This window comes from Harpia harpyja, chromosome 2 (genome assembly GCF_026419915.1).
Source record: "Harpia harpyja isolate bHarHar1 chromosome 2, bHarHar1 primary haplotype, whole genome shotgun sequence".
Classification (NCBI taxonomy): Eukaryota; Metazoa; Chordata; class Aves; order Accipitriformes; family Accipitridae; genus Harpia; species Harpia harpyja.
Genome location: NC_068941.1, coordinates 36,056,408 through 36,080,192, shown reverse-complemented (window position 1 = coordinate 36,080,192; position 23,785 = coordinate 36,056,408). Strand labels below are relative to the sequence as shown.

General features: G+C 41.5%; 1 protein-coding gene across 2 annotated transcripts in view; it reads right to left on the bottom strand.

The window, feature by feature from the left end:
- Positions 1–23,785, bottom strand: part of UNC5C (unc-5 netrin receptor C) — a 270,802-nt gene that overhangs the window by 88,062 nt on the left and 158,955 nt on the right. For both annotated transcript variants that reach the window (XM_052776063.1, XM_052776053.1), the window contains exon 2: positions 13,667–13,888. In XM_052776063.1, the coding sequence (XP_052632023.1) occupies positions 13,667–13,888 (222 nt within the window). The remainder of the gene's footprint in view (positions 1–13,666; positions 13,889–23,785) is intronic.

Sequence of the window (23,785 nt, the reverse complement as noted above, 5' to 3'; positions counted from 1 at the left end):
CACTGCCGAAGTAACTGGCAAATTTCCCAATGATTTTAATAGGAACAGATTTGCCGATCAGATTCATTCCTTTCTAATGGGAAACAAAAATGTCTTAGAAGATTCTGCAACTGTATAGGACTGCGCAAGACAATAAGTGATCACCGTAAACATCTGAAAACAGAAGATTATTATCAATTAATCAAATGTAATTATCCAGCCTGGAGTGAGTCTAGGTCACAGAGTATTTACACCTCAGTGGGCATCATTCTGCCAAGAAATTATTTTGGTGTATTTTGGCTGCCATAAATGTTCAGCACTTGATATTAAAACCTGCATGTGTGAAAATATTCCTCAGGACTTTGATAGAGTAATTTTTGTGGAGGTATTATATTGGCATGTGTTTGACCCTCTGGCACAACACTGAACAGGAGCTATTTAGGTGCAAGACTAGACTGCACTTACAAACTCTAAAAAACTGCATGGATAATTTGTTTATTTTCTCTGTAAGTAGAAGTTCAAACAATTTCTGTGCTTTTGTGCTTTCATTTGCCTGAAAGGTATTTCATTAATTAGTAATCACATACGCCATAGAACACATTTCTCAAGGAGACTGAACTTTATGACCTACTGGTCTGGAAAAAGACATTACTGTAATACATGCATATAGATTGCAGGTGTATCGCAGCCGCCGTAAGTAAGTATGGAAATATAGCCCATTTTCATGCAGGTAACTTGCAGCCCTTTACAAGTTCAATTTCTTGAAATCAGTACTCAGAGCACCCTCCCAAACGTGACGCTCAGTGCTGTTGGCTCCCTCCCCGCACCCCAACTGCATGCACCCCCAAATCTCCCTTCCTGCTGTGCAGTGGGGACACAGAAGGCACGTGTGGTGTTTCTTGATGATGCAGAAAAGGCTTTGGGGAGTTAGCAGCAAAACAGCTCTGGGGTAGGGGTATTCCTCTGCATGTCCATGCAACACGTACTGCTATAGAATCAAATTATACGACATGCAACTTAGAAAACCACGGTGCATCCCCATTCAGAGCCTCAACCTAGACACAGAAAAATGCGGTGACTTGCTCAGTCTTAAAATAAATCAGTGCCAGTCTGAAACAGTCCATGGTTTCTGACTCACAGCTCCTTTTTCTAGCTATTAGGAGTAGGAGAGGGATGTGAAGAAATACTTTATGAATGTTGCTCAGTCAGGACAGATTTGAATAACGTAAGTATACATGCTTTTTCATGCAAGATGAGGGTGGAAGGAGAATCCTGATACCAAAAAAGAACATTGGAGTTTTGCAATAATTTCAGGAGGGGCTGGATTATCTCCACAGTATTTGGCAAAAAGGATGAAAGCATTTTCAGTTCTCATACTCCCCACCTGTCTTACATTTCATACAAAGCTTCATCCAAAAATCCTTAAACTAGCATCATAATTTTTGGTTCATGAAAGTGACCAAGACCATACACCAAAGTGGTAGGACTATAAACAGACTTAATAAAAGGTAAACAGATTGCTTTCTTATTATACAGTCCTTAGTTATTAGGTTGTTCTCTGATGGTAAAGCTTAAATGACCAAAGCCAAGAATGATGATCTTTTCACTTACCAACAGTCCAGAATGGCCTGTCTGATTTATTTAATCGCTCATCACAGGTGCTATAAACAACCTGTCTCTGTAGTAGGACACTGATCACTTTACTTGGTGAAATAACCTTTTTATAAAGGTAAAAATAAAATCAGTGCTATGTCAAAATTGAAATTTATTTACCCTCTTGCAGAGATGGATCCCTCGCAGTCAGAGTTATTCTGCTCAAATATATCAGAGTACTTAAGCTATGGAATTTGGTGTTTAAAAAATGAATAAATAGGCTATGCACAAGAAGAATGGCTTCAAATATTAAAGTTCTTGCTGAGAAAAATGTACTCCGTGCATCCTAATGGGACAGAGATGATTGCATAATGGCACACTTTGCCTATAGCTTATTTTCTATATAGAGTATCTGTAATCTTAACAAAAGATAGATAGACAGATAGATATCTAGAGATAGTTTAACAGAGCAAACAGCTTTAACATCCAGTAATCCTTCACGCTGTGATTGCATGCACCTGGTTTTGCCTCAATACTGCTTTTCTGTAAATTGTGGCTGGCTGGTGACATGAAATGAAATGACTGCATTGAAGATCACAAACTATTTTCTACAAATATTAGCTTAAATATTTAAATTAAAGGCTTCCAGCTATTTTTGCTCTCTTCATAACTTTCTCTTTAGGAAACAGATACATTCTTAACTCAAATTAATACAGATAAAGGCAACAGCCTAATAAAGTCAAGTTTGCCTTAAAACAGATGTCAAGTTTGCACTGGTTTGCATCAGTTAGCTATGGTATCTAATTACCAGCTAATGGTAGAGAGTTAACTGAAAATCCCAGCTCCCCTACTATTTTTTAACTGACTCATACAAAAATTACAAAGGGTTGTCTTCAGAAGGATTTTACTTTGAACTGGAATTAAAGAACACACATTCTGTTCGGGTTTTATTTTCTTTTAGTGAAAACAAGGCCTTTTTGTTCTTTTCCCATTAACATCTGAAGGACCAAGTTGTGTAAGATGCAGGGAAGATTTCAAAACTGAGTTCTCAAATGCCGGTGGAAAACAAACCCTGTGCCCTGGTCCCTGCCAGCGTGGTGGAGGTGGGAAGTATGGCCCTGTGGGCTTGTCCCCTTGGGGAAGGTAAAATAGCCCCACTATCTTCTCCCCCAGCCAACCTCAGCAGCTGACTGCTTTACATCACCCTTGAACTATTGCCGTTTAATACCTTAGAACAGCAATGGATTGCTTGTTCTCAGCCTATAAACAGTTCAGAGACAAAGGAAAAACACCTCCTGCTTTTTTTTTTAATGGAGGCTATTTTCTGGTTGACGGCACTTTTTTGCGAATATGCACAAATTGCTCCAAAATGTGTTGTTCTCTTCAACATATAACAACATGTGCCTATTGTTGCCACTTTCTTTTTTCCTTTTTCCTCGTACAAAAGTAATAATCATGCTCCGGTGTAGCAGGACTCCAAAGAAAACCTCACTACAAGCATATATTTACATTCAACCATGGGCATCATCATTTCTGAATTCACATAGGCTGAGGTCTAGGAACAGAAACATGCGAGTCAAAGCATCTTGACCCAAGCCATCCCGACACTAAGCAACCCTGCCTGAGTGGCAGTACCCAAGCAATTCCCTGCCAGGCTGGTGCTACTTACAGGGAGCAGGAAGAAGAGAGGTCGTCCACATAGGAAAGCATAAGTATGAGCTCTTAACAGCTCCAGCTTTTGGGTCAAAGCCCAATCTTCCCTTCTTTTGGTCGACGCACGTGCAGCTGAGAAAAGATGCTGGTTTTTTTTTCAAGGGCCAGGAAAAAAACGTGCCAATGGTTCATGTTTTACTTAAAGCTGCAGTTGAGACTTCACAAAGAAAATCTGTGCACTTTTTATTTCTGGTTCAGAGGATTTACATGCTCTTTCTAATGATCTGGGCCTTCAGCAGTGGGTAATGCTTCCCAGTCCCCAGCTTAGTGCTCATGCAAAATTGAAGCACTTTTGAGGCTGTTCAGAGCCTACAGATGAATCTCAATGTGCAGGCAAAAAGCAATAATGGTTGTTTAGCACTTCACTAGAAGAAGCCAAGGAAATTATGAAAAAAAAAAAATCTATTGAACTTCAAACATCTGGGAAGCCAACTGAGAGCATCTGAATTTTGAACAGTGTGTTTACATTCCCTTTGCATAGTGAGGGGGGGCAGAGAAGTGAACAGTAAATGGGTTTGTGTGTAAATTTTTATATAAAAATATACACCAAGTTGTTTATGTTATTGACATAGTGACATATACATGTGCATGTATAAATATAAAATATGTATCTGCACACGTACTTATGTACCACACCCACTCTGCATGGTTTTGAGAAGCAGAGACAATGTGAAAATGCCTTATTTCTGTGAACTTGACGTGACGACACAGTTCAGTGGCTGGTGCAGCTATTGTGGGAACAAGGACAGTCGCAACGTGACACAAGGGGTCACTCGGGAGCCTTCCTCAGCAGTTGTTTTCCTATTTTTTAGTCCGCGATGTGCAGGAACAGCAGGTTGGGGGAGAAGTGTAAAAAAAGCCCCACCGTATTTTGCCGTTGTTGTTCTGCATGCTAGGGATGGCATTTCACAGCCGACTTGGGTATCTTGAAAAAATATTAAAAAGAAAAAAAGAGAAAGGCAAGCAGCTGCTTTCAAAACAGCTTTGTCCAGTGCGCTGTCAAGTGAAGTGACTTTCTCCAGACAGAGATGAAGCTCTGGGAATTTACTGTCTGCTCTCCCATCCAGCGTGTTTTCAGGGTTGTGCCAGGGCAGCAGTCAAAACACCAGCTCCTGAATGCCAGGAGATTTTTCTTAGTTTGTAGCAAATAAAAGAATCATCACAAGAAGGCGTGCGAAAAGGCAGCCTGGTGGTCACAGAAGTCATTTGGTGTGTACGTGTTTCTGGATACAGCACAGCTCATGATCCCCGTCAGCTACAGTGAGGCACCAGGGATGTGAGCAAGTTGCTCTGCAGATCCATGAGACTTTGACATGAAAAAAGACCTTTTTCATTATGTAAGTAAATGCCGTCAATAGTATCCCTATAATTCTGGCTGCCTCTTGTTTTTTTTTTTTTTCAGGGTACCCACTCTGACTGAATCCAATACTGGTTTCCACCTTAGTTGAAGAATAAAAGGATTAAAACTAAACCCCAAAGCAAGCCTGATCCACTTCTAGGCATCGTTATTCTTCAGGCCTGGCAATCCTTACTCCTCTTCAGAGGAGGGCATGGCAACCGACCCAGGTGCAGCATCAGCACATCATTATACAAGTCACTGGGAAGCCAAAAGCAGCAATCAACCAACCGAGATTCTCTCTAAAATCAAAATCTGGGAGCAAATAATAGAAGAGGCTGTGAGGGCCTAAAGATCAGTATTCAGGGCGAAGAAGAGACACAGAAGAGGCTGACAAAAGACTCCCTTTCTGCTCTCACAATCAAAATATGAAGAGGGATGAGAAGTTATGAGGAATTGTGAAAGGCATCCCATCAAAACCTGATGAGAAAGAGCTGTACATAACCTTGCAGGTGAATGGCAGTCCTGCTGGTACCTACCACATCATGCTGCTCATTTATGTACGAATCAGGAATGCATGGGAATGACAAAATGAATACAGGCGGTGAACTTGCAATGGCAGCACAAAATTAGATCCTGTATGGGTCAGATCTGCATGTGACAGCCACCTCTCTTTCCCTTACATATTAGCAATGATTTGATACCCTACCCTCATAGTGAAAAAAGCCTCACTAAATCTGATCTATGTGCAATGGTTGTTCCATACAAATGGCTTTTTTTTTTTTTTTAAAAAGGATTTCTCCAATGTAGTTTTAAGCAATAGGAATTCTTCTGCAGAGAATGATTTCACTGTCTAATGAGCTAATAGAGGAAAAAGTAGAAGATACTACCCAGGTAACTGAGATACAAGCTTATACAGACATCAAGGGACTCCAGACAACACCACTTAAATGTCTTGCACAGTCATCAAGACCCGAATGTCTCTAAACAGCGTTAGACCACATTTCCAGTGACTGCATCAGACTATAACTTGTTTTCATTGACATATATACTTCATAAAGTATAATTTTGACCTTCCATTTCCCTGAATATTTTCAGGGATTTTTGTAAACAAACTACAGACCTATTAGTCCTACTCATTCTCATATTTAATGAACTGAAAAAACTACATTTATAGGATGCAAATATCCCTGCCCTTGCACTGCCAGGGTGCTACTGACTGCAGCACTTTTGTTTGACAGCACACAAGTCCTTGGCTCTGCTCTTCTTTTGTGCCATTCCTGTATCCAAAAAACAGTTGTTATCCATTTAGGCCAGCGGACGCAGGACAGAGACTAACCTTTGGGACTCGCTTCCAAACCAAGCTGACATTTATTAGCCTTTCAGGCACCAGACCACCCTCACCACGGGGGCTCCAGATGCCACTCAAAGGGCATTCAGCTTCAAAGGAGCCAGGGGACACGGATGGAAAAAGGAAGCGTTGCTGTGCAAAGCCATGGCTAGTCTGAAGCTGTGGTGGGTGGACTGATGTCTGAAGATGTCTTTTGGGGCATTAATGGGATTACGAGTGTGTAACAAAGGGTTTAATGAAGGAAAAACTTGGAGGAAGATAAGGTGTAGGCTGGAAATATTCAGAGGGGTATCCTCAAATGCTTCAGATGAATGCACTAAGCATCCTCTTCTTATTATTTTAAATAACTTTATTTCCTGTCTCAGATTTGTTTTTCTAGAAGCCCACAGGAAACCTTCAGGACAATTAGGTGAACAGCTGCAGATAGGAAGTTAATGCTGCAATAAGAAATGAACAAATAGCCTAAAGCTTTTATCTTTTGGTCCCAAAGCACTTTGCAGAGGTAAATAACAGAGATGTTGAGTGATTTGCACAGAGATACGTGGTGAATCCACGGAAAATTTGGAAAAGGCAAATGACCCTTCCCATGGGCCCATCATTATTTGGAGGAAGAGCATGAGCAGGATTAACTTGCAGGAAGAGTAGCTCCCTCTGGGCCCCACTGTTAGCATCCCTGAATACCCTGAAGGATAGAACAAGTGCCGAGGCTGGAAGAGCCCTCCTCAGTCAGCTTAGCAGCATGAAGGCAGGGGGTTCACGAGGTCCACGGCTGCTGTCTGTAAAGGTGGGTGGGCACGCACCCCCGCAGGGCAAAGAGCTGCCGGGAAGGAAAGCATTAGCAAAAGAGTGTCAATGGCTGTGACCACGTCTAGGTCTAAGAGCTAGAAGCAGCCTTCCACAAGGACTTACAGGGACAAACCCCCCACATACAACAGTTTGATTAGATAAGAAATCAATGACATGTTAATACATGTATTGTAAGTGAATACTGTACTCAGTAGAGTCTAAACTCAAAACTCCCAAAGTCTTTTGCAGGCTTCTATACAAAAAGATAATCTCCCTGGGTTTGGGGAGTAGTTTTGTATTGCCTATAAGCAGATTTCCCTCCAGAAGCAAATATCTGGCCCCATGTTCTTACTCTGTATATAAAAAGATTATTTCCCTTCTTTAGGTCAGGACTGACCTTAGTGATTTCTCCCCTCACTTCAACAAAAATAACCACCGTTTTGAATTTATATCCTAGAAAATGGTGATTCTCTGCCTCTCTGTGAGTGTGTTTCTTCTGAAGCTTCCAAAATGTCTTTTTTTTTCTATCAAAATATACTAATTACTTAAGATAAAAGTGGAAACTGCCTGCTTGCAAAAAAAATCTGTGGCAGCTTTGTTGTCGGGTATTCCCTTGATCTGGGCGTGCTGGGGACCACGTTCCCAGCAGCTGATTTTGAAGACACAAACTGTGAGAAGACAGAACTTCTCTTGCAATGGTGATGGGCACGAGGCTCCTCTTCTCCAAGAGAGCTGCCCACTAGGCCACAGGCAGTGATAGGCAGAAAGAAGATGGCCCGAGTGACATCAAAAATGGCTGCAACCTAAATGTCAAATAGGAAAAAAGTGTGGGCTTGTTCATATACTTTTATATAAGTAAACAGCCTGTATTCCCCCAGAGAATTCCAGTTCTTTGGAGAAATAGAGTTGTCTGCTCCTTTCTGCACCAGCTGCAGGCTTTCAGACCATACATATAAACATTTCACTTACAGCATCCTTCCAAAGAGAAGACAGACTTCGAATTATTAAAGAAAATGGACTGTAGTATCTATCAATTCTAACCCACACCTCAAAACTATTAATAGAAGCATTTGGGAAGAGACACACAGACACATTTTTAAATTTCCTTGAAATGAGTTGGATTAGGGCAGAGTATTGAAGGAACAGAGCTAAAAATTGTCAATATGTTGCTGAGAAATAATTATTTTGAATTGGGGTGCTTGAAGTTTGTAATGGATTTGATCCAATGATAAATGGAAAATAAAACGACTTGTGACAACAGTGGAATGAAAACAATCCTTATTTATGATATGTGGCTACCCTTACTAACATAACCCCAAGGTATTCTACCCCAGAGAGTCAAAATATTGCAGGCTAAGTATAACTGGAGCATTTAGCATCACTTGTCATCTCCTTAGTGAAGTTAATAGGGATACTGGCCACATTTGTTCAGAAAAATAGCTTTTTTCCTTATCTTTTGGACTCTTGAAAAATAATACAGAGAATTAGGAGGCTGCAGCAGGTCAAGAAGCAAAAAGGGATTAAGGAAGGAAGACGTGCAGAGAGGGAAAACAGCAGTAAGGAAAGGAAGATCTGTGGGTCAGAGAAAACGAGGAAAACATTGCCCTTCGACATTCCTCTCCCTGAGCTGTGCTTACATGGGGGTAGGGGGCACATGAATTTTGTATTTAGGCTCCCAAATTAAGTTCTCAACACTGGTATTCAAAGAAGTGCTATACTTAGATACAATAGCTTTTCTTATTTATAAAAAATACTAAGACAAATGAGCACAACTTCTCAAAATGAGAGGATGTATGATGATCTTTGATATACAATCAAAAGTCCCAGCTTAAACATCCAAACAAGTTGATGTGACTTTTGCTGTTAGGGCAATGCAACCTTCTAAAATGTGGTGTCACAAACACCAAAATACACAGCTTTCATGAGATGTACACACAAAGAGGAAGATAAAGTGACAGAGCATTGTGTGCTGGAAGTGATTTTCCTGCCTCTATACATGGTGCCAGAAGAGCAGGGACAGTCACTATGGAGGTTGCCCCACTGCTGTCTTGGCTGCAGCATCTTGTAAAAGCTGTTTTAAAGGCAAAAGGGCAGACGTCAATCTTTGATCTTTCTGTTGAGCGGGTGATCTATTAAAGATTTAGCTAGCTGGGTACCTACTCCCTCAACAGGCAGCCAAACCCATTGCTTAAGGTAACAACCTCCTGTTTGCCAGATCAATGCTGACCTTACGTCAAAAGCTCAGTCTCCTTTCATCAAATCTGCAAGTCATCCAAAAATACTTTATTAATGGGAAAAGGTGATGGTGGGTGGTAAGCACGGGAATCACAGCAGCAGCTCTGTAAAGAAACTGAAACAAAGAAGTCTAAGATTTCTGTCTGAAAAGAAGAGCATATTCATCCACCTCAGTGCAGTTCAATAAACCCTCTTAATCAGACAAAAACCTTATTCTGAGCCAGATTCTAACTATAATTTTCGTTGATTTGTGAGGAAGCAGAGAGTTGAAGGGGCAGCTGAAGGGAAAGTCCTCAGAGCCACCTATCCTCCTTGCTGCAGGCTGGGTGGCACCAGGGATGCTCCTGGGGGACATTAGGTCTTCTGAGAGCCTGCTTCTGAAGGCAGGACAGGGGAAAAGGATTGGCGACTTCACCTGCTTCTTGACAGAGCCTCCCTCAGCATGCTTTTCCTCTGAGATTGCACGGATAAGCCTGTTCATTTTGCATTAGTGGGGGCCTCGGGCCAGGCTCAAGAGTCCTTATTCCGTCTTGCTGCTATTTGGGAACATGGAGGAGGTCATCAGCAAACTCCCTGAGCCCTCCTCTCCCTATGCATCCCAGCAAAAGAAAGACAGAAAGTGTAGGCAAACAATAATGCTGGCTGAATTGCCCAATATGTCTATTTAATTAGCACTTAGAAGAGTCCCAAATGTTGTTTTCTCCTTGCCTGAAGGAGAGAAAAGAACATGTCACTGGCATTGCAGAGGGCAAGAGGGGTTTTATAGATCATTTCACCTTAATAGTCATGGAGAAACTATTACAATGCATATCCAAATTGAAAAGACAAAAACAAGGTCCCTGTAGTCCTGAATTTTCTCTGTTGTACATCACTGGGATGTGGGGTTTGATTTATCAGCATTTAATCCCTCTGGACAAATTAAAGGGGTGCAGGACACTGATTTTCTATACATCCGCAACTCTCCCACCACTGCAGAACCGGGGTGTGTGTGTGTGTCTGAAAATATTTCTCCATAAAAAACACACATGCAAAATAAAATCTTTTGCCATAGTCATTTTCAGAGGTACAGTAATTTGGAAAAGGTGCACAAATTGCTCTAACAATTATTGATGCTATTGAGCTTCCTGCCCTGTGACAATGGAATTTTCTTGCCCCCAAAAGCATCAGTTCTGCAGGGTTCCTTTTACTTTCATTGCTGTTATCTTTTATGACAGTCAGCCATAAAATCAAATGTGTTCCCTCAAAACAACTTTCATCTTTGTTTTTTAAAACCCATGTTCTTATTCTCTACATCTATTTTTCCACATTAATGGGGAAATATTCCAGTAAAAACATAAAAAAGACCATGCCCTGCCTTGTATTTCATGTACATGGGAAATGAAAGAGTCAAAGATGTACACTAAAGATTTTCAAAGCACCCATTTGACTTCTTTATGAAAATGCTTAGCTTTTTCCATAAAGAAGAAAAATTCCAGTGAGTCTAAGGATTAAAAACCAGAATGTAATGATCTTCTATGTAAAGCTTCTGGCTTCTCAGACTCGATCATTGGAATTTTTTTTTGCAAGGCTCTGTCTTCAGGCTAATTTAATTAAATAAAGCGGTACTAGAACACCCTGTCAGTATTACTGTTCTCATCCTCTCCAACCAGAAGGCAACAACTCCCACAGAGTCTCTATGCATGTTTTTTACAGCAATGCTTTACCTACTGTTTAAAAATATCGCACAGTGCAAAGTGCATATAACTCTTATTTTGTACCTTCTCTCTGTTACAAAGAAAAAATATATATCCACTGAGGAAAAACATATAAATATTTATTTTCCTTTCTATAAAATTAACCTTCGTAATATATTCAGCATTCCTATCTAGCAGCTCTCTTCAATGAGAGCTGGACTGAACTCTCATTCCATCTCTTGTGCCATTGCTATTGCTGTGCTGTTGTCTCTGGTTTTATCAATGACAGAAACAAATTTGCCTTGTAAGAAGAGTTAATCATCTCTACATAGAATTCATTCCTGGGCACAGGCTCAAAGTCCATGAACACATAATCTTTTGCAAATCAAAACCTATTTCTCTCTTTCATGCATCATTTACAATCCCAAGATGATGTACTGCTAGCATCACACCTGTATTTTAGTCCTCTTTCTTCCTGATTACCCATCCTTTAGAAAAGAAAGCACAGGTGACCTTTACTTTTTTCCTCTCATATATTTTATTGTCTGTTTGTCTTGATTTTCTTTGCTTTGCTTTTCTACCTAAGGAACTGAAAGAGAAAGCCTGGTTCAAAAATGGCAGCAGAAGACGGCCTCAGCATGGTGCTCTTCTTAGTATTTAGGCAGAACAGACCTTAAGAACAGTAAAATATAAGGAAAGAAGAATGCACCCAGTTTTAGTTGCTGGGATTACACGACTGACCCAGCAGAAACACTGTGTAACCAAGATCCCTTTGAGCCCACATAAAGGCTAGACCTAGCCTGGTTTGTGGACAATTTCTCCAGCCTCTAAGCGCAAGCCTGAAGCCAGCAGCAGCATAGGCTCGGGCTGCCATCCTGATACCACCCTCTGAGCAGCTCGGTCACTACTGCTGCGCCCTAGGTTACAACTACCGCACTAGCTAGCCAAAAATAAGAAAAGAAACCCAAATGGCCTCAAAAGTGGTAGAGTCAAAGGGCTTTGCCAGCCTGACTGGTGCAAGCTGCCAAGCCGATGATCTCATACCTCCTTCTTCAGACTGTGAGAATGAATCCTCACAGTCACCATCTCCTGCAACTTTTTCTCCAGCTCCATCTGCAGTGGATATATTTTCCCAAGCTTCCAGGGCTTTGAAAAAGATATTATTTTACCACTACCTGAAATACATTGTTTATCCTTTTCCATACTATGTGCTGTGAGCCCTAGGTTCTCAGTCTACTTACAGGAAGGTGCACAAACACTCCAACTGTGACATGCGTTATCCAACCTTTCGGCAACAACCCGGTTGACTGACAAATTTAGGTTCTGATGACAGTTTCATTTCAACAAGCTATTAGTGTGGCTGGGTTTGTGACTCTTGTGGTAATAATCTGATGTGCGTAGCTTTTGACACTCTCCTCCCCACCAAAGTCCAGTAGATAATGTTAATCTCTAAGTGGATATGGGTTTCGTTTGCATAGAATTGCTGCCGTTTATTATGCAAACCATTTGTCCTCCAATATATTCAGATGCATCTCTTTTCAAGACTGGCCTTCTACATTTGTCGAATGCAATTTGCTTTACAGTATCATGAAGTTCCTCTACAATTAGATTTTTAAGAAAAAAGAATGAGTTTTTCACCTGTAGTGAAAACTGCAGACACCGCATCAGCATTTCCACATTTCTGAATGCTGATGTTAATAAAAGCTTAAAAAATTAACACAGTGATAGCTCCCCTCCTGCTTGTCCTTCTTCATTCCAGTGGACTCCCATGGATGAAAAAAATTGAAGATGTATTAAGTAACAAGAATTTCTTTTTTTAGTTTTTCTGCTGCAGTCAACTTGTTGGAAAAGCCAATTCTTACAAACAAATATACTGGACCAAAGTTTAATACAGATTTTTTTTTCTACAGCCTTTCTTCCTACACCCACCTTCTCTTTCTCAAGCTGAGAGCACCACAGCACCTTTAAAAGCTTATGCTTTTGATCTCTGTGCAAATAAATGAGCTGAAACAAATAAAACCCAGTTCACAAGAGACTTCCAAGACATCTGGTGGAGTTATTTTTCTAAGTAATTAGACCAAGTGGTGGTGTAATTCCCAGATGAAAGGTACCTTCTTGCTAGGTATCCAGTTATTTCTCAGAGCCATCAAAACAACAGTAAGTCCTGCTTCTCCTTGCATGTGACTCAAACTCTATTGATTACCAGTCTTCCCAAACAGGAACAATCATATCTTTGATTTACGTTCGTTTATTACTCAAGTTTTTAAACCTTTTTTTTTGGGGGGGGGGGGGAGGACTGTAAAGGTCCTATTATTTTTCCATGAATGTCAGTGGGATTTCTGGTATTGACTGAGGAAGGATGAGGCTCTTGGCTTCCATTTTTTTTTTTTTATTTCTTTTCCTTGCTAACCTACTGTAGTTCTCCTTCATACAGGCTCTATGAAGCAGGCAGAAAAGTGTAATGGAATAACAGCCAGGTGCTTGCTCTGGATCAATACACTGCTCTAAACTATGCCCAGGTGTGTTTTCTCCTTCTTTCTTGCTGGAAGCTGAGTAAATTTCTCCTTTTTTTCACAAATCTCCCAAAGAAAACATCATTCTAGGAACAACCCAAATGGTCTTTGGCACTTTGGCGAGAACAAGACTCTTGGTCTGTGACTACGATACAGTGCAGCCACTGGGAATTTGTGACACTGGGGAAGTGAATGGAGGGTAGACCTGGCTGAGAAAGCAATTCCCTTTTGTTTGTGCATGGTTCTCCTGTTTGGGTTTTTTTTCAAACTCGGGCATGGTGCTCTACAAGCATGCTTTACTAACTGATCTGGATACAGACACCACCTCTGTACTATGACAGCTAATATTCAGTAATGCCAGATACAGAATTCACAGCTATATCAAGAATAAAGCAGCTGCCATATGACATAGCTGGTAGATTACAACAGTGGGCTTGATATTAATGCATTTTAATTCTCATCCTTCCATGACATAATGCAAACTCACCAGAGGTTTCATCTACTCTCTCGTCCACCACATGGTCCTTCTGATGAACCCATTCACTGTTGCACTTAAAATAGATCTGCGTGGCTGGGCTTGCTTTGCAGTACAGATTCACAGGCTTGTTCTTCACAATGTAAGCCTCTTCGGGTTCGATAAGGAAGTGGGGCAATGGCTCTGGAGGATCAGATGGAAAAGTTTCTGGAAGCTCGTGAAAAAAATCATCATCTGTAGAGAAGAGACGAAAAGGACAAATGAAACAACCAAAATTCATCTGGCAAAGATTTACAAGCACTTTTTGAAAATTTCAAAAGGAGCGTACTTTTCAAATAAAATGTTATCTTAGGAGCATTCCTAGACTGAGTCTTAAATTTACTGCTTTTGTCAGACCAGAAGAAAGTATTCTTTACATCCTGAGCTCTCTTCCCTCTATGTGATGCAACAGGGATGTGCACATTCACATGACTGGGAACGGTCCTTTGTTATCATCACCAGCAATATTAGCAATAAAGCATTATGTTAGCGCTTGGGAGAGTTGCCTGCAAAACCGTAAAAAGAAATAATAGAAACTTTTGGAGGCTTCAAGGTCACACTTTTCAATAGTGACTTATCGCACTGTTTAATCAAGTGCATGCACATATTGGCTGAGGCTGGTACAAATAGGAAATAGCGCCTTTCGTTTCAGATGAGCAATTTGAAATCTGCTCTAAGGGCAAAAGACTAAATGCAAGTCCAGTCTATGCTGCTTTGTACATACTCTGACTCTCTTGCTAAGGCTGATAATGAAGGCGCCAAGCTGTGCTTTATTTACTTCATCTTTAGTACACTGGTCTGTGCAGTCCTTACTACAGAGAGGAACCCGGAGCTGGGACATGGGGCTCAGCAGCTGTGAGATGGTGACATTTTGGGCCAACACAGACTCGCGCTATTAACATAAGGAACCTCTGCCCCTCTCTGGTGCTGCTGGTAATGAAGAAAGTCGATGCAAGAAGTCCAGAGAAGGAGGACAAGAATCCAACGCACAAGAGGCAACACTGAAAACACCTAACACACAGACTTCCCTCTGTCTCTCCCTCCCTCTTCACAAATCTCCCTTTAAAACCCCTCTGCCCCTTTGTGCAGAGGAAGTCTTCCACATCAGAAAGCACCAATTCAGCGGAGAATAACCCTCTTCCCACCCACCTCCCCACCTGCCATCAGTGTGGAAGAACATCCAAGCAGCTCCCAGTGGCAAAGGGGTGGGGGGGCACCAATGACTGACAGATCCACCAGCAGCAAGCTGACAGTCCTGAAGGCCTTATTCATTCTCCCCCTTTCTGCCTCTGAAGCAGTTATCGTTATACACAGTGATGGACATTGCTGATGATCAATAAAACACCACAGAACATCAAACTAAAAATACTGGGGAAGGCTGGCTATCTTCTCCCTGCCAGTCTTCACGAAGATGAAATGTCAGACAGCTACCTTCTGGTACCAAAGACGTGCCTGTGCAGGCTGTGTCCAGAATTACAAGGGGCATGAAAGGCTCTCCTTCCAGCCACTGCTTTGCAGAAAGAGAAGGAAGAATAGTAACACATGAAGGAGACGGGGAGAAGCTAATATGATACCCGTCCACATAGCTATATGGAGGTAGACTGTACGTCTTTATCAGTGATGGGAATACCTTACACAGCAAAAGATTTTGTGAATCTCTTGAACTATTTATGAAGAGACCATATGTTCACCAATTTTTTTTTTTTCTCTTCATATTAATTTAAAAATACTCTTGCCTTTCTGGATGTCTCATTTTCAAAAGAGTAACAGGCCTGACTCACCACTGCAGCAATCCCTGAGAGCTAATAGAAATGAACTGGTTCAATGATGAAAGAAAGGAACACTAAATAAGGCCTGGCATTTTTCTAGCAAAGGGAAAATCTGTGACATACTATAACAATTCAATTTCCACCTCCAAATACACAAATTAAATTTAATTTTTATCACTTTCCCATCCTTCCTTTTTTCTGTGGTGTCCTTTTCACTCTGACCACACCAGCCTCCTTTTTCTGCAATCCCATTTTCTTTCCTCGTTAGGTATTTCTTCCTTGTTCCATTTTGCTCCCCAGTTTTTCCCAAAGAGAAAGATGAGTTACAATAAGTTAATGAGAGTCCACATTTGGTTTCATGGCAACAAAACATGTTTGAACTGAAGCAAGAGGCTTTTCAGCATTCCTCATTCCCTTCTATCCCTACCTCCCCCTCTTCCCCACTCCCTCCCTCTCACACAGGCTGATCCATAGACATCCACAACACAGAAACATTAGAGATGAATCATTTCCCCTGAATTGCCACAGGACGTATCTTTTTCTTCTGGTCATTTAATTGCAAATCAGCGAGCAGACAGATGGAAACTAACAAAGCACACATATGTTTTATAATTAAACAAGTATTGCTTCACTAATTTCTGGTGACTGGAAGAACAAATGTATTTATTTTCACCAATAGATTTCTGCACATTATCAAAGACAATACTTATGCTGCCTGACCAATTAACTGCATCTTGTCAAAGATGTAACTAGAAAGTCTAAAAGGAGGGATCAGGAAGCTGCAGAAAAGAAAAAGGTGGGGTTTAAAATTATTGCTTTAATCAGCCTGGAGAATGTGTGTGGGCTTTGGCTTTCCCCCCTGAAGGTAACTGATTCTAAAGTTTAAATATTATTTTTATGTTAAAGTGGATTCACAGTACTGCCCAGTACGCGATAACCTACTCTCATGTTTTGATTGTGGAGATAGCTGTTTCTCTCCACCAGCCTGGTATCCCACAATCAGGTACAAGCCAGTTTTCTTATTGGCTTCTTGCTATAATTCCACCTTACTCTTCTTAAGCAATAATAAAGCCTAGGTTTATTTTTCCACACTCTTTCTCATTGCTATCGAGAGGCATCTGAACCACTCTTAAATGTTATAGATGGAAACCATTCACAAACTGTCACAAAAACAGAGCACTGCCTTGTCCCTGGAAACTGGCATTTAAAAACCTGCAATTTTAGAATAAACTTAAGATAGTAGCTAAGACAGATTTTTTGAGCTTTTTAAGCTAGAGAATGTTCATTCAATCCCTGCCCTCGTACTGTTGCTATTAGTAGCAACATTGGAGGTTTTTTATAGAGCAGATTCTTAAGAGGAGCATCCAAAATATGACCACGACTGGGTTTTCCTGTGTTTGGCAGAAAAAAACCCAATCACACTGCAAAGCTAGTCCATTAGCATTCAGGGCTCCTCGCTCCTGCTATTCACTGCTGAAAGGTAACAGGCACCTTTATCAGCCTGTGTGAATCGCAGCGGGAAGTCACTTGGTGTTCCCTGCATTCCCCAAGGAGATGGGATTGGCTGCTGTGGGGAGGCAAACCACCGCTCCCCCCCCACCCAGGCATGCCAGCTGCCACCGGCTGAAGTCGCAGGACGGTGGTTTACAGGTAGACAGGGTGTGCAGCCATGGTTCCCCTGTGCCGGGCTGTGGTACTCGCCTCTCGGCATGAGGATGCGTTGAGGAGGAAGAACCTTAAATCTGCTCGTGATGGCTTGCCCATCGCAACAGGCCCAGCTGTGGCCCAGCTTAGGACAGTCGGCTAATTCGGCTGCTGATTTGGGACAGGGTTTTGAAACATCAACCTTAACACACTGTCGTGGTTTAACCCCAGCCGGCAATTAAGTACCACACAGCCGCTTGCTCACTCCCCCATCCCACTGGGGGATGGGGTACAGAATCAGAAAAAAAAAAGTAAAACTCGTGGCTTGAGATAAAGACAGTTTAATAGGACTGAAAAGGAAGGGGGACGGGGAGGGAAGAATATACAAAACAAGTATGCACAATACAATGGCTCACCACCTGCTGACCAGTGCCCAGCCAATCCCTGAGCTGCAGTGTTCCCCAGCCAACTCCCCCCAGTTTATATACTGGGCATGACGTCACATGGTATGGAATACCCCTTTGGCTCGTTTGGGTCAGTTGTCCTGGCTGTGTCCCCTCCCAACTTCTTGTGAACTCCCAGCTTCTGCTGGCAGGGCGGTACGAGAAGCTGAGAAGTCCTTGACTTAGTATAAACACTGCTTAGCAACAACTAAAACATCAGTGTGTTATCAACATTATTCTCATCCTAAATCCAAAACACAGCACTATACCGGCTACTAGGAAGAAAATTAACTTTATTCCAGCCAAAATCAGGACACACACACCTCGCATCCAAGTCTTGCATTTCATTTTTTTTAATTAGACTGATATGCTGTTATGCTTTCATTGTAATGCTTGCAGCAACATGCAAGCATAATTATAATGGCAGTGTAATTATATAACAAAATATTCTTAAAAATCCAACACAGATATTTACCTCTGAAAATGCCAATATAGGACATTTGACCGTGTTGAGATTTTTTGCAACTCTCTACAAAGCAAACTTTTGGTAACACTGAAGCAATCTCGTGAATCTGTGTTTTCATGAGGCCACGGTTTCTAACAACCTAATAAACACTTCCATCAAAGTTTCTCCTGACCAGCTCCAGTTAAACACAGGTCATTCCTCTGTCTGTACAAAGACCAAACTCTGACTTAGGTTTTTCAGGGATGACTTTGTTCTAACCATGTGGCCTGCTGGGCCTGTTTCTATAATTTGGATGGGTGTTGCCTCTCGTTGTGTGCTCCATCGCTATACGAGGGGATAAATCTTGCCTGAGACTTTGATCTGAATCTTCCTGATGGTTATCACTGGTTATTTAAAATGTTCATCTCCCAATGGTGCAACAAAGCAGCAAACTTTATAACTCTCTTATTTAACTCCTCTAAGTAGTTAGACATTTTTTCTTCTGTCTGGAGGAAAAAAAGCTAATTAAACTATTTAGGAGTGATCTGAGAGTGTAGATACAAACGAAAACTAAAAATTTACATACTTGATTTCCAATCATTATGTCAATGTCACGTGCAGCAAGTTCCCCTTACAACCTTGATCAAATGCAAATACGAGGCACACACCCTCCTGTTGTAACAAATCCCCTTCTGTGCTCAGTAACTTTGAGCTGCAAGTTTACTTCTGCAGTATGTCACATTCATCTTTATTTTCACATAATAAAGTGTACAGCCCATCTGTTGTTATTGACTGATTTATATTAGCAAGACAAAAGACCTGATTAATGGCACCGCTAAACTGGTTTCACTCATGCAATTCATTCATATTAAGAAAATAAATTTTAAAAAGCCATTTTAATCTACCAACTTAATTTGGAATTTTTATTTTAGTTTCTGGCCCAAATACAAATACGCTCTTTTATTTCCCTTCTGTAGTATTTGACAACAATATATATTTTTTTAAAGGCAAGTCAAATCCAAAATCTATAGGAACAGGTGAAGTGCCACTGAAATCAGCATTGATAGAACCTGGCATGCGCTGTCACACATAGGAATGTCAGTTTAATTTTAGTTCAATTTTCTTTTAAGGTAAAACAAATCTTTGCCTAAGTCAGGAACCTTTTGATGTTAGGAAAGGTCTTTATACTTTTCATGCATTTGTTTGTAAAACTGTACATATTATAGCTCTTCATGCATAACAAGTGAAAAAGGAGATTTTATGGTATACTTCCCTTTTTATGGACTAGTATCCCTGCTGTAATCTGTGGCAGGAAAATATTGTGCTCCGTACACCAATCTATTCATCTCTAGATCACTAGTTTTATTACTATATATCAAGCTTTAATTCTCATCAACCCAGCATATAACTCACTGTATTTCTGAACTGCGAGACTTAAACTATTATTGCTTAGATCATAATATATTGGACCATTATCTCTTTGTGCGAGACCTGAAGCAAATTCTTCTCAAATGGAATTTACTTCAGAATGATTCAAGAGCAATTTAAAATGAATGGCTGCAAAGCTAATTTCATTTGCATTTGGATGCCCATCACTCGGCAAGATCATTCCCCATGCGTTGCAGGAAAGGCAGCTGGAGTTAACTGTATGGATGGGATTTCTGTTCAGTTTTTTAATGTTATGATTAAAAAGCTTTCTAGAACAACAAGTACTGTTTACTGTGAAATTAACAGCAGGTGCTAGCTCGGTAAGACAGCTTATCAGGGTGGAAGCAAGGGTTTGGATTACAGTGCACACATTTTCAGGAAACAAAAATTGCTCAGCTGGAAGTCCTTTGGTCACCGGGTTTTCTGTCCTCCTAGGAAGGGCATGCCGTATCACGGTGCCACCAAATGGGAAGCAAGGAAGCAAAAAATCTGTATGCCATATAGCCTGCCTCCACCTTAGAGCCCCGTAACACCAACAGAATTATGAATCCAAAATTAGGCCAAGTTGAATGAGAAATGGGAGAAAACGGGACTTTTCCTAAAAATTACTAGTGAGTGGTTTCCATGTCAGAGGGCCCTCTTGACCCCGCCTCAGCCTTGGAGACCACACAGGGACAGAGAATGGGCACAGCAAAGTGTAGCCTGTGCCCTGAAAGAGAAAGCACATTTTCCTGCCCAGCCCTGGGGAAGAGGAGGAGGAGGGTGGCTTTCTCAGCACTTATCCTCTGTCAGCCCTACCTCCAGCTGATTGCAAGGTGGGCACGCAATAAGGCAATCACACATTATTCTTCAGCATCTCAAAAATGGAAGATTTCACCAAATAGTCCAGGAAGATTGCAATTTTATAACAGTATAATATTTGGACAGCTTGGGAGGCTGGCATCTGCTTGCTTGTAGCTGAATTCACTGCAGGCCTTTACGTGCCTAAAGACGATGCTTGGTTTTGCGGCAGCCCACAAACCAGATGCTTGCTGAACCTTGCTGAACTCTCACGGGAGCAAGGTCAAGGGAATTTCACACTCAGATTTACTGAGCACCCACAAAATTAAATGCTCTTTTTGGCAGGGAAAGCAGACTGCAGGCATGGTCTGGGAAAAGTAATAGAGAAATCAATAGGGCACGCAGTGTTCATCTTTTTTGGGTGACTTCAGTCCAGAAACAGAATAAATAAAGACCACAAAGAGGAATGAACTTCCCCTGCACCTGCAATGGCTTGGTGAAGACCCTCCTAGCACATCTTAGCTAACAACACATCCCCAGGAGGTTAAACCCAAGCTTTGCATGCACTTAGAGAACGAGGAACATATCCACTGAGTGGCTACGTATAGATCAGAAGGCTGCTGGGCAAAAGTCTCCCCCGCAAACACACACATATCAAACAAAACTCAAACACATCCTTTCCTGCCCTCCTGTACCCCTTACCGAAAAAGCAACTTCCACAGAGGCACGGGAATCAATATGCGATCCACTGTCAGCCACAGGCGCCAACCGGGAGCCCTTTCCAAAACCCAGATGATGGGCATCTAGGACATCTCAAATAGTGGATTTTTGGCTCGACTAAAGAGTCCAGGAAGGAGGTTTCCATTATTCAATGACAGGCCTACTACATTGAACACCCCAAATAAATAAGTAGGCTACCGAAGGCCTAATACAGTCATCGTGCTCGTTATGCCCATCTTATGTCGACTAGCCTTTCTCAGAAAGCTGGGAAGAGCTGAAAGGGACAAGAAAGCGCCATGCTTTCCCTTGCAATGGCAGTGCACAGCTTGGCATTAGAGAGGGTGCCTGCTAAGACTGGGGGCTGTGGTTCAAAAGCAGGGACACTTCACAGTCGAGGAAGCCAAGCGAGCGGCTGCTGGTGCTCCCCGCTGGCAGCACCGCCCTGAGCAGAGGCCTCTCCTCTTGTGCGCTTCTCTGCGTGCTCCGATTTCACGCAAATGCGGCACGGTCCGACACAAAGCCAACGGCAGAGGAAGACGAAAGTGTAAACGGTTACCATGCGGTCATGGCCAATCTGGACACTTCAACCATGTTACCTATGGCAGTCATCTCATGCTTCACCTCCCCTGCTTTGATAGCACCATCTCCTTCTCTCAGGTCAATGCTTGGAATATATTTTGCCTGGTTTACCCTGGTAAACTGTGCTGCTGGTAATCAACAATTAATTCGAGTGGAGTCAGATCTGATTTGCATCAGAGTAAGGAAAAGGAGAATCAGGTCTAGATGAGGAAAACATTGACTGTACCAGCTTTATAAAGCAGGTTGCAAGTTATATATTACTGTCTGGGAAAAAGGCATCTTCCCCCAGTTTGTTTAATTCATAATTATAATTAAAGTTTCTGCTTCTCTTGAGGCTAATGGCAATTTTATCATCAATCAGATCAGAGGCAAACTAAAGACAAAACACGTGTCCTCAAAACAACTCCCTCAACCCTCTGTACGGGAGAGGAATTTCTTTATACATCCCTTTGCTAATCCAAGACAAAAATTGCAGGTATATACACAGACAGGACATTTAAGGTTCTGTATCCAGAATTTTACCATTGCCTTGAGACAAACTCCATCAGACTACCAGCTGCTGCCTAAACGTGCAAGAGATGGTACAGGTACTTGTTAGCACTGGACTCGGTGTAGGAAAGTGCTGGAACATGGTATGATTTCACACAAGGCAATGAAAATACTTTCTGTCACATATGAAGAGCACCAAGCTGTTCTTCGGGCAACGAGGTTTATGATAATCGTTGTCAAGAAATCTAATGCAGTAATCTGCAAGCGCTGTTTATTATGAGCCTGCCTAACCATACAAATAGATAAAACAGGATGGAGGCAAATCACCAGGGGGTGAGGCTGACTTATGAGCACCACCAGTGTGAAATGTCAAGAGGCAAAGGCGCTGCTGCTTTGCCACCCTGTCCTGTGTACCAGCAGTCACATCCCTCTTTGCAACACTTTCATTAATTCTGATGGAAACTTTTTTTGTGCTTGTGCAGAGCTACTGGCCAAGATTGGCTAAGTTGCTGTGCCATGACTATCAAAAGTACAGCATCTGAAAATAAAACAAAAGTGCTTGTACAAACAGCAGATGATACCAGTGACATTTCTTGGTAATTATTACCCTGTGGAAGATTGTTCTCCTTTGTCCTGTTGCTCTCTCTTTCCATTTGTTTAAAACTAATAAAATATTCATGCCTAAAAAAAAAGTGGGTTGCAGACTGTCTCCGAAACTTTATCTCCCTTACTCCATCATGTAACAAAACCACAGAGAATAACATGCAAGTATTACTTTGCCGAGCACACACACTGTATTCCATAAGTGTGAGCTCTGGGCATTTAATCTAATTAGAAAATTAACACGACTCCTGTTAGACATGGTTGCGCTGGTCAAGTTCAAGCAGTTTGGCTGCATATTATTGCTAGTTCTGTTTTCTCTGATACGAATGCAACGTATGAACAGAAGAGGAACTTTGGTGTCAGACCACGAGATTTTCTGTCTTGCCTGTAAAACTAAAATGCATTTTTCCTTTTGGCTTCTAGCATGTGATGGGACTGCACGATGGCATGGGATCCCCTCCTAATCACCTGCAAAGCAAAGTTTAATTTGAAACATTTCTGCCCCAGCTGCCATTAGTAGTCATAATGGTTGACACAGGTCAAAAAATTATTAAACCTCTGAGGAGCATCATTTCCTCTTCAGTGTTAGGCTTCACTTTCCTTTGACACATTAGTCCTGAAGCAGCTCCAGGCTTTTGACCCCTCCTTTAACCCTGATAACTAATTAAAGATGGACAAGGCTTAGGCTAAAATACTTTTTGTTAAACCTCTTCATTCTCAAGTCCCCTTCAGGCACTCTTTGTCACACAAGACAGAGCCTGCCATATTTACATGAACATGAAAGTAGGTGCCTGTTACAATATGAAAAATCTCTTTTTACAAGACCTAACTTAACCTTTGTGGTTAGACAGTAGGATGCATTTTATAGCACATAAAATATATTCTCAACGCATACTGGAAACAAGTTTCCTGGGTATAGTCCAAAGCATACAATTCAGGAAAAATCTGAGGATAATTAACTCTATGTATTTTTAGAATTACAAGTTCAGACTCAGGTCCTTCATCTGACTGCCATGTCAACAGTCCAAATGTGGTGTCCTGAATATGATGAACAAATGAAGAATTGATCCTACCTTTTCTCATGCGACTATTTCTTAAGGCTCTATCATGTACTAGAAACAACAACAGAGCTCAGGCTAGAGAGTCATCAGCCATAGGCAGATGGATTTTAGGGCCAGTGGTAAATCATATT